Source organism: Typopeltis vanoorti, chromosome 16 (genome assembly GCF_054136105.1).
Source record: "Typopeltis vanoorti isolate ZY-2024b chromosome 16, IOZ_Tvanoo_1.0, whole genome shotgun sequence".
Lineage (NCBI taxonomy): Eukaryota > Metazoa > Arthropoda > Arachnida > Uropygi > Thelyphonidae > Typopeltis > Typopeltis vanoorti.
This window is the reverse complement of record NC_143564.1, coordinates 33544369-33556485: the sequence shown is the minus strand read 5'-3', so window position 1 is coordinate 33556485 and position 12117 is coordinate 33544369. Positions and strand designations below refer to the sequence as shown.

Here is a 12117-nt window from a genome sequence, read left to right as displayed (position 1 = left end):
TGGGATAAAAATGGGAATAGAGTGACTGATGTAGAGGATATAGTGAAGTTGTTCAATAAACACTTTAGTGGAGTAGTTCATCCTGGAGAAGTAAGTTTTAATACTAGAGGGATAGGGCAGGTTCGAAGTTTAGTGGTGCAAGAGGAGAGTGTGTTCCAAATACCCTGGATGTCAGTAAAGCTGTGGGACTGGATGGTATTTCACCACAGGTTTTGAGAGAATGTGCTAAAGAACTGACAGCTCCATTGACCTGGCTTTTCAATGAAAGTCTGGCTATGGGAAAGGTACCCAAGGAATGGAAGGAAGGTAAGATAGTGCCATTGCATAAGGACATAGCAGACTGGATGTGTCTAACTATAGGTCGGTTTGTGTTTCATCAGCAGTTGTTAAGATCTTGGAGAAATCAGTGAGGGACTATACACAGCATTAGGCAGATGAGGGTAATGGTATCTGTGAGAGTCAACATGGATTTGTTAAGGGGCACTCTTGCTTTAGTAATATGACTGCCTTTTATAATAAAGTGATAAGAGCAGTTGATGAGGGAAAGGCATATACTGCTATTTTTTTGATTTTGCAAACTCATTTGAAGGGTACCACATGATAAGCTGATATTTAAGTTGGAGCACATGGGTTTAGATATTGGGTTAGTGAACTGGATTCAGGATTGGCTGTTTGATAGGTATCAGAGAATTATGTATGGTGGGGCAGTATCAATGAGGCAGAAGATTACAAGTGGGGTCCCACAGGGCTCAGTACTAGGACCTGTATTGTTTAACCTTTATATCGACATTGTCAGTTGATTGGGGGATATTCAGTTGTTTGCAGATAATGTGAAGCTGGGAAGGATTATTAGTAATAGTGCAGATGCGGCAGTCCTGCAAGAGGATTTGAATAAACTAGTCAGATGGGCGAATGAATGGGGGATGTCGATTTAATGCAGCAAAAGGTAAAGTCTTGAAGTTTGGAATACACGTCGATGGGAGAGTGCATGCTCGATTGGAGGAGCTGTACTGGAGGGAGTATGGGAGACAAGAGATCTGGGGATGATGATTGATAGAAATCTAAAATTCAGGGAACATATTGCAAAGGTGGTGAAGGTAACTCAGAGGATTGTTGCAATACTGAGACGGACACTGACCTGCAGAGATAAAAGAGTTATTGTTCAATTGTATAAACCCTGATTAGATCACATTTAGACTATTGTTTTCAAATTTGGACCCTAGGATTTGAAGCGGATAAATTAACTGTGGAAAGGGTACAGAGGCAGATAACAAAGATGGTTTCAAGACTGTATAATGTTAGTCATAAGGATCGGCTGAGAGAATGTGGACCAGAGTTTGGTAGATAGAAGGAGAGGTGATATGATTGAGACTTTTAAACTGTTGAGAGGTAGTTACAGGTTGGCACTGTGGAGTTCTTTCACTTAGTGGAACAGCAGGAAGGAGCGATGACAAGAGGCCATCTGGAAGTTGCAAAAGGAAGCTGTAAGCAAGAGGGTGAGGAGTGGTTTCTTTACATGGAGGTGGTTGAACTGTGGAATGTATTGCCTGATAGTGGTGAGGCAAGAACAGTCAGAGAGTACAAGGAGTGGTATGATAGACTTTGTGTTTCCTAGGAAAGACCTCCCATGATGAGTCTTTTGACTCCATGGAGGCCTGAATAATAATAATTTCTATTCCCATTACCATTTAAAATGTCTTTAAAAAGATTACAATTTGATGCAAAAGTAAACATTATGCACAGAGAAATGTGCAATGGAACTGCACATTTTTTTAAAAGTAACCTGCAGGCCTTAAATTTGATATTAGTGAAGCAAATATTTGACACTGGAGAAATGACTGCAATTCCATATTCTCTTGCAAAGCAACAACTGAGTATTTTATAGAAAGGAAGAAAGATATCCATACATACAGAATGCCACTGAATTGAATATTATGTTTTGTTACCATTTAAATAAAAGCTATTTAACTTCCAGCACCATATGATTCAACTGAGAGAAAAAAAACAAAACTGGGATTAAGTAAAATAGGAAATGCAAATGAAACTCTGTTCTTCAATATGCCTCAGAACTATACTCTCGATGCTAAAGAAATCATGCACATGGGTTATGAAAAAGCAATATATTACTAATGGCCTGGTTGACCAAGTGGTTAGCGTATCTGCTCTCCAGCCAAAAGGCTGTGGGTTCGAATCCCGGCATGGATGTTTGTAATTGTGAAAATACTAGTTGTGGTGGTCGGTGGTAGATGATGCAGGTAGTTGTGGTTGGTACAGTGGTGGAGACGGAGCGTTGTAGAGTAGGTGCCCTCCCTTGATGAGTCTTTGGATTCCCTGGAGGTGTTACATAATAATAATAATAATAATAATAATAATTGCCAATGGCTGAAAGCTGTTCCTATGTTTAATTTTAATCTAGAAAATGATCCCTAAGAATGAGATTTTCCCCAGATATATATATATATATATATATGCTCAAAAATATGAATGGATGAGAGCTGAATGAATAGAACACTGGCTAAAAGTAATGTGGAACAGACAGTTGAGATCTCTATTATAACCTACCTAGAATGCTTGTTGTTGATGCATTTTGTGGACACTTATCTGAGAAGTTAAAGAATAAACTTGCTGAAAAGCATTACGACTTGGTTGTTATGCTTTTTGCATAATGAGGAACCTTTATCTGGTCTATTTTGACTAAATGTAATTTAGCCAGTCTCATATGGAGGTATAGGGTTTCTTCACCCAGAAACCCAAGTTTTTCATCCCTCAGAACAGGCAAACTGGCTCGTGAACATACACGGATCTACAGTCATAAATACATACTTAATCCCTCACTAGGAGGGCTCGACTAGTCTTAAGGGATGGTAAAGGAATGGACTGACCCCATACAAATAAAAACTCAACTAGAAATATATCATATTGTACCTTAAACTCATTCTCACTTATAGCATTTGCAAGAAATTCTGCAATGCATTCCAGTTACAATTATCCTCATCAGCATAACCTCACTATCTCTGGCGTATCACCTCATATTTTCCATTTATCTAATAAAATTTGCAACTTACATTTACTCATCCTCTCTGCAGAGGTCTAGTATTTAAGACATTCTAGAAGTCTGGTATTTTCCTAGTTATCCCTAAATCCTTTCCAGTGTTTCCTCATCACATTGGAAACCAGGTGACCAAATTTACACAGTTGTCCACGTGAGAGGTGATCACTGCCCCTCTTATAAAATAGTACAACCTCCTCCTCTGCTGGCCTGGTTGGCTGAGTGGTTAGTGTATCCATTTTCCAGCTAACTGGCTGTGGGTTCAAATCCTGTCAAGGGCATGGATGTTAGTCCTACTACACATTTATCATATGTGCTGTTGTAACCTGTGTCCTGGTGCATTATGACATTTGATGTCTTTGCCCTATCAAAATCAAATCTCCTTGTCTCTAATCAGTGTGTTCCTTATAGCAGTAATGTGCTGTGCCATATAGTTTTTGCTACACTCGTGATGTGTCCTCTGAACTTCAGGCCTCTATCAGCCATTATTCTAGTATTCAGATTCTATCCGTATATCTAAGAATTTATAAATGCTATATAGAATTGTACATTGCATTCTGTTTTTTTTTTTTTAACAAAATCTTTAAAGTGAAATAGCCATTTGCGAATGAAACTTTTCAAAAATAATTAGCCAGAGTTGAATAAATTAATTTTCTTGTTATTAAAGCATTAATGTTTCATGTTCTGTGAATTACAACTTTATATTTATTTATTTTTTTTATGTTATCTTCAGGTGCTTCATTAATGTTAATCATTGCATTTCCTATTCTTCATATGTTATTAAATTATTAATTTTTAGCATGAGCTCTTTATCTCTGAAAATAATAAGGTTTTTGGTTTTCATTTCCAAATATTGGAAACCTTATTATCATGAGTAACTTTCTTTGTGTATGTGTGTGTGTGTGTGTGTGTGTGTGAGAGAGAGAGAGAGAAAGAAAAGAATATCTTGGTCTAGTACACACTTGGTTTTAATATAATTATAATTTATAATATAATTTTATTTGTGTGTGATTCAAATGTCTGTTTAAATATAAAATATCTACCCCCATGATAAGTCTTGTGACCGAATCCGTACATAGCCTGGATAATGGTAATAATAATAGTATCATTACTATTTTTATATAGAACTGTCTATGCTGTTTGGAGAACATTGCTGGATGAGACAGAGAAAATTGCCAAGGCACGATTGGCTGCAGCGGAAGTATATAACCAACAAATATCCGAAAGTGCAAAGACGTTACGGGCCACCAAACTTCACATGGCTAAGAAAGTATGTTGTTTGGTTATTTACTTTTTTATGATGAGATACAAGTTGCACAACAGCAGCAGAGGATATTGTATTTCAAATACCATTTACTAATGGCATTCAGAGTTTACTATTTATTAGACTAAAATATCACATAAAAAAACTCCTCAAATCCATTTTTTAAACAGCTTTAATTGGTTTCTCGATTGAAATTCGTTTTTGTTCACTTGAACTTTTTTTTTCTGCACCTTTTCTGTTGATTTTATCTTCATGAAATTCTTTTTCTTGATATATAATACCCTAAAGGCAGTGGTGAGCTATAAGGGGCTCACGCGAGCCTTTTGTTAAATTTTTCTCAAATTTGCAAGCTCCTTGTTCTTCTTGTTTAATAATCTTGTAGAACTAGAAAATGCTACTGTGGAATGTATACATGCTACTATAATTGCTACTTTAAATTCATATGGATTTTCTGATAACTATATAAAAAATCATTTCATTGCATTTTGTTCTGATGGAGCTAGTGTAATGTTAGGAAACAAATCAGGTGTCGCAATCAAACTTCTACAAAAATTTCCAAACGTTGTGATTTGGTATTGCACTCATCATTTACACTTAGCTTTAGACGATTCGATAAAAAACATTAAAGAAATAAATCATTTTGAAAGATTTATGGATAAATTATATGCTTTTTATCATCAATGACCAAAAAATCAACGAGAATTAAATACGATTGCAAAAGACCTTGGCATTGAAATTTTAAAGATCGACCGTGTGTTTGGACTACGATGGGCAGCTTGCAGTTTACGAACGGCTCTTGCTTTGTGGAGAAATTACCCAGCTTTATACAAGCATTTTGCATCGAACGATAAATATAAGGGCTTTTTGAACCGACTTCTCAATTTGGAATTTTTATAAGATCTAGCATTAATGATTGATATCCTACAGGAATTATCATATCTGTCAGAAGCTCTACAAAGTCGCAATATAAGTATTATAAGGGCTAAGTTAGGCCTTTTTTTTTTTTTTTTTCCCTCGACGATGCGTGCCCTTTGTTAAAATTTTCATAGTTCACCACTGCCTGAAGGGGTTCACAGAATGCCATGATAGTAGCACTATGACAGTGCTACATAAAAAGTTTACATTATTACTAACTGACTATTGACAATTTTCCTCCAAATTAGTCTACTATTTGTCAGACTCCGATATTATTGGATTTTATATTTTGGTCTAACCTGCACCAATCCCTCTAGATCTTGGTTTTCCTCTTGGTCATTTTCCTGTCATCCTAGCATCAAATACCTGTTTTGTTAACCTTTCCTTTCACATTCTGTTTGTGACCATACCACCATATAATAGTTCTGCTCACACATTCCTGAATATTAAAAATGCAGTCTTTCCTAATATCTTCATTTTTAATATGATTCTGCCATGTCATCTGTTCACTCCCCTAATTTTTATTAGAATTGTCATATCAGTGGTCTAAAGCATTTGACCAAGCCGTTTTATTCCTAATACTACTGTCTGATCTGTGAGTTAAAATTGAACACTGTCTTGTGTACTACTACTTTGGTGTTTTGACTTTTTTCTTTCTTATTCCATATATAACTTATTCAATTAACTTGTTTCCCTACTATACCAGCTTATTCTATTGCCTATTTTCATATATATAATTTGCCACTTTCACTAAAAATTGTGCCTAAATAGCTGAAATATTTTACTTGTTCAATAGTTTCTCCATTCAGTATGTACGATGTTTTATGTTCCTGTGTGCTTTCATGGTGTCGTTTTTTTGCTGATTTTCATACCAACTTTGTTATTCAATTTCGTTAATAAACTAGATTTTAAGAATAACATCATTTATATAAAGAGTTGAGATTAACATCTCCAGTTTTGATATTAGATCTAATCGGAGACTTTCCTTCATCATGTAATCTATATAGATGAGTAACAGTGGAATTAGTGTACACCCTTTTCTTACACCTGATTTTACATCAGACTATCTTCCTGTACCTCCTTCAATTCAAACTCATGATTTATGGCTCAAATATAGATTAATATTGGTTGACCTAATATCCTGTTTAGACTATATAATAATAGCATTATGAACAGCTTTTCTCTTAGCATTTTGTCGTATGACTGTTCTTTTAGAGCTACAAAATTTAAATATAGATCCTTGACTGCTTAACTCATTGTCTTAAAGTGAAGATCTGATCCTAACAGCCTATTTAGTCTGAACCTGGTCTGTTCTTTAAGTTTTCATAGACTCTTTTCAAGTATATTTGCATTGTTTTACTTGGAACACTTAATAGGGAAATTTGTTTACGATTCTCGATTCAGTTTAATAGATGGGCAGCATGAGAGCTGTCAGAGGCAGATCAACTGGGTGTCAGACCTAGCAGCAGCCAGGGGGCCCTGAGCTCAAAGGAAAAAAATATTGGGGCCAAAATATTCTTTGATTTAGGCTTACCTATTCCAGAAAAAATGAACCATGTGGAAAAATTAAAAGAGATCTATAAGAACAATATAGATATTATGCATTTTGATAATGATTTGGGACAGTTTCTACTATTTTTAAAAGAAGATAAAAACAAATTCAGTTTTTTTTCTGTTTTTTTCTATATTTTATGCCTGATGCTATTATAAAGAAAAATTTATTCCAATGTTCTGAAATAAAAAATTAAATCATGCATTGTGTGGTTAATTTTTTGTTATAGTGAAGCCCTAGTTATATTCATAGTATATACATATTTAAACACTTTTTAGGTCCCCCCCATAAATTGTGCTGCCAGGGACCCACAGTTGGCTTAATCCACTCTTGAGCACTGTACTCCAATCATTTGGAATTCAACGACATGACCATGCTTTCTGAATTACGCAGTGCAGCCACTATAAAAGTTCCAGTGTACGGTGTGTTTCAAAAGGGGGGGTATACAACTTTAAATGACAATAGAAGGTAAATAGCGATAGATGAACAAATTTTTATTACCATGCAAATGTAGCATAACACTTCCTGCCACACTTGGCAGAGCATATCTGAAGTAACATCAGCAATGGCAGCATTAATTCTGGAACGCAGCTCATTCAAATTGGCTGGTAGTGGTGGCACTAACACTCAATCTTTCGCAAACTCCCACAAGAAAAAAATCTAATGGTGTAAGGTTGGGGGAACACAGTGATTATGCTACAGGCACCTCCCTCTACCAATCCATCTGCCTGGAAAATGGGTGTTGAGGTATGACCTCACATCTGTCAGGTAATGAGAGGTGATCCGTCTTACTGGAAATGTAAGTATCTATCGTGGTCATCGTCATCTAATTGTGGTATTAGGTACCCTTGTAGCATGTCCAGATACATACTACCATTAACGGTAGACTCTGAAAAAAAGGAAGGGTCCATACATTTTTTCTTCTTGCTTATGGCACAAAACACGTTAGCCTTTGGGCCACCACGAACATGTTATACAATGACATGTGGATTTTCACTTCCCCAAATTCTGCAGTTGAGTGTTTACTTGCCTGCTTATGTGAAAAGTCTACTCATCACTGAAAATGATCGTATCCAAAAAAATAATTTTGTTCTATCCTACTGATCATTTCTATACAGAAATCCTGGTGTATCTTCTTATCGTCTTTCTTCAAATGTTGTACAAGGGTAAATTTGTAGGGCCTTAAATGTAGACACTGTCATAAAATGCCACACAGTCACATGTGGAATTCCAATTTGACAAGACACCTGTCTGGTTGACTTTCCAGGGCTCCTCTGGAAACTTTCCCAAACTTCTTCTACAACAGCATTGGCAGCACGTAGCCTTCTGTTGACCTTGGATGATGCACAGAACAGCCGGTTTTGACAAGATTCTTTTGCCATGTGTAGATCATGCATCTACTAGGAGGTTCTTTGCCATATTGCATGCAGAAATTCCTCTGAACTTGTGTTGCAGACTTCGTTTTCTCAAACCAAAACACACAACATGCTCACGCTTCACCATCGAAAATCTCCATTTTCAAATGGTACGATGTATCAGGCCATCTAGTGTTGTCATTTGGTAATAAAGTTATGTGACCAAAAACTGATGTTTCACTACATTATGACACTCACTCAGCTTTTGTATATCTCCTGAGTTATTCTCTGTTCTACTGCAAAAAATACTGTCTACTTCAGCTGTCATTCCACTTTTCAAGTTATGGCTTTTTCTACCTGAAATATTGATAATGTACTTTCAATTGTATTCCTCTTGAAAGAGTCCAGAGAGAATTCACTGAGGTGGTAACTGGTGTTTGTAATGTGGGATGTGATGATAGATTAAGGTAATGCAATTTGCCATTTCATGAGTGAGAGGAGATATGATTGATACATTTAAGTTGGTCATGGGTTGTTACTGGGTCCTCTACTGGAAGAAATTTTTCACAGAATGGGAGAGGGGAGGGTAGAACAAGAGACCATCTCTCGAAACTATATTGGTTTCGAGAGATGAGTTTCAAACAGGTTCTTTTCATGAAGAGTTGATGAGTGGAATGCATTGGCTGAGAATGCAGTGAATGATTTAAGGCACTATTTGAGTTTTGTTTTGTGATAGTGTGTACCTCTATGAGTGTTTGACTCCATTGAGGACAGGCATTAATAATAATATTACTTCTTGTTTCATTTAATAATTTTTCAAAGTAATTACTCTAGATATCTTTATCTGCATTTTTCATGTCACATTTCATCTTTGATTCTTTTAAAAGTATTCTTTCCTTCATTTCTAAGCTTTTCATGTCCCCCCCCATTTTTTTTTCCTCTGAGAAATTCCTTCTGATATTCATGTATATTCTTACCAAAGTCTTTCTAAGATTTCTGTTTAGCTACTTTTACAAATTGCTTTCATTTCTCACATTTTTCTCTGTATGCTATCTGAGCATATGCTTACTTATTTACTAGGAACTTTCAATATGCTATATTCTTTTCCAGGAGGCAGTTCTTCTAACTACGCGTTGGTGTCTGATGCCTTCTTCACTATCTTCTTCCACTTTTCTTTGTCCAGTGTGCAGTGTTGCAGTTTCTGTAAACCCATTCCACACCAGTCCTTTATGTTGTCTATCCATTCTCTTCATGGTCTACCTCTTCTGTTTACACCATCCATAATACCAAACATGAAAGTCTTTATCTTCCGGTCCTCACTCATTCTGCAGATGTATCCAAATAATTCCAGCTTCCATTATATAATCTTCTGCATTAGATTCTCCTTTGGTTGTATCTTTCAATAGAGCTCTTCATTTGTGATTTTCTGAACCCATCCTATTCTTAAAATCTTCCTGTAATAGGTTCTTTCAAATGCAAAAATTATTTTCTTTTGATTCCTTATTTATTATCCTGATTTCAGATCCATACAGTACACCGCTAAGGATGCATGTTTCTAGTACTCTTAGTTTTGTTTGCAGACTGATCACTTGACTTTTCACATAGCCTTCAGATTTGTTCTTCCCTTTGCTATCCTGGTCTTTATTTCTTTTTTTTTTACAGTCCAAATCATATGTCATTTTACTTCCCAAATATGTGAATTGTTCTACATTTTCTGTATGAATTCCATTCACTTGTATCTTTTGTTTCATGTTCTTCTCACCAAATATCATTGTCTTTGTTTTTTCCAAGTTCATAACAAGTCCAAATCTCTTCCCTTCCTCATTTAACACTTTCAATGTTTCTTGTAGTTCTCTTTTGTCTTCTTCAATAATAGCAATGTCATCTGCAAATCTCAGATATTGTTAATTCTCATTCCATGTACTGATATTCCTTTTTCATCTTCCTTCATTGTATCCATTACTTTTTTTAAATGTGCGATGAAAATCCACTGGCAATGTCGTTGATATAAAGGTTAAACAATATAGGTCCTAGTACTGAGCCCTGTGGGACCCCACTTGTAACCCTCTGCCTCCTTGAAACTGCTCCACTGTACACAACTCTCTGATACCTATCAGACAGCCAATCCTGAATCCAGTTGACCAATCTGACATCCAGACCCATGTGCTGCAACTTAAATATCAGCTTATCATGTGGCACCTTGTCAAATGCCTTCGCTAAGTCTAAGAAAATTGCAATATATGCCTTTCCCTCATCTAATGTTCTTGTAACTTTATTATAAAGCTAGCATATTGCTAAAACAAGAGCGCCCTTTCACAAATCCATGTTGACTCTCACAGATAACATTACCCTCATCTGCCCAATGCTGTATATGGTCCCTCACTACTTTCTCCAAGATCTTAACAACAACTGATGACGCATAGACTGGCCTATAATTCTGATAATCTAATAGTTCTGATCATTTTATACACCTCCCTAGTTCTATGCTCTCCATAGTACTGTTCTGTATTATTGCATTGAGCTTCTAACCATTTCATTTTATCCATTCTGACTGCTTTCTTCACCTCATTATGCTTTCTTCTATATTGCTCCTCTATTTGTTCTGATGTATCTCTTCTTATCTTCAACATTCTCTTCTCCTGTATTAACTTCAGTGTTTCTTGTCTAATCCACTTCTTCTTGATCTTCTCTTCTTCTGGTGTTGTTTTTTCAACTGTATCTTCTATCATCTTCATTACTCCTTTACCTCTTATTATTATTATTATCGCGTGGTGCCTCTGGGGGATACAGGGGACTCATTAAGGGAGATATCTGTTCTGCGGCTGTCCATCTCCACTGGCCACGGCTGCCTTCATCATCTGCACCAGTGCCGTCTACCGCTGACCACTCTCATTTTCGTGGACAGTCTCAGCATCCGTGCCTGCGGCAGAATTCAGGCCTACAGCCTTTTGGCTGGAGAGCGGATACACTAACCACTCGGTCAATATTTGAATTTTTTTTTCTTTGTCCACACTTTAGAAGTTTCTCTTCTAACACTATTTTGTACCCTCTTCCTATTTCTGCTTCACTTATTCTTGCTGTTTCTCTTAGTTTCTGATGATGTGGTTTATATTTTCTTTTTAATTTCAATTTGATGTTTGCGATCACTAAACTATCCAAATCTATATCCGTTCCTTGAAAAGTTAAACACTGTTGTACTGATCTAATCTATTTTCTTTTAATCGTAATCATTCAATCTTGTTCTTGGTTTTCCCATCATTTGATCGGCACGTCCATTTTCTACACTCCTTTTGCTGGAATCTTATGTTACAGATCATCATCTCGTGGTCCACAGCAAATTCTAACATTTTTTCACCTCGTTCATTTCTTCATCAGGACATTCTAACATTTTTTTCACCTTGTTCATTTTGTTCATCAGGACCTTGCAATGAGGAAAAATAATTTCCACATCCTTACACACCAATGTTCATTTCAACATAAATTATCCTCTGAGTTGTATTTGAAAATTTCACTATGTGAATTTCAACTTCCTTTCTGCCATAACTCTAAGTTCTTTAGTCTCATTCAGTTATTCCAAGTAGTATTCCATCAATATACAAGGGTATGCTGAAAAGTTGTAATAATCACCATGAAGGAATTGAGGTAGAACCATGTAACTTACACATTATTCTAAGTATTCCCCACAAAGTGTTATGAATAAGTATATATGAATAATAATAATAATTATTATTATATCAAACCTCCAGGGAGTCCAAAACTCATTGAGGGAGGGCATCAACTCTACAGCTCTTCATTTCACTATTCCACCAACCTTCATCATCTATCACCAACGCCATCTACTGCCGACTACCACCACTAGTGCTTTCACAGACAATCACAAACATCCATGCCCACGGTAGGATTTGAACCCACAGCCTTTTGGCTGGAGAGCGGATATGCTAACCACTCGGCCAACCAGGCCGGCAATTATATGCTTGTTACA

At 36.3% G+C, this 12117-nt stretch overlaps 1 protein-coding gene across 1 annotated transcript in view; it reads left to right on the top strand.

The window, feature by feature from the left end:
- The window catches only part of nwk (FCH and double SH3 domains nervous wreck), a 493235-nt gene that overhangs the window by 85112 nt on the left and 396006 nt on the right, over nt 1–12117 (top strand). Inside the window, exon 5 of the mRNA XM_090406304.1 lies at nt 4175–4319. Coding sequence (XP_090262430.1) covers nt 4175–4319 — 145 coding nt within the window. The remainder of the gene's footprint in view (nt 1–4174; nt 4320–12117) is intronic.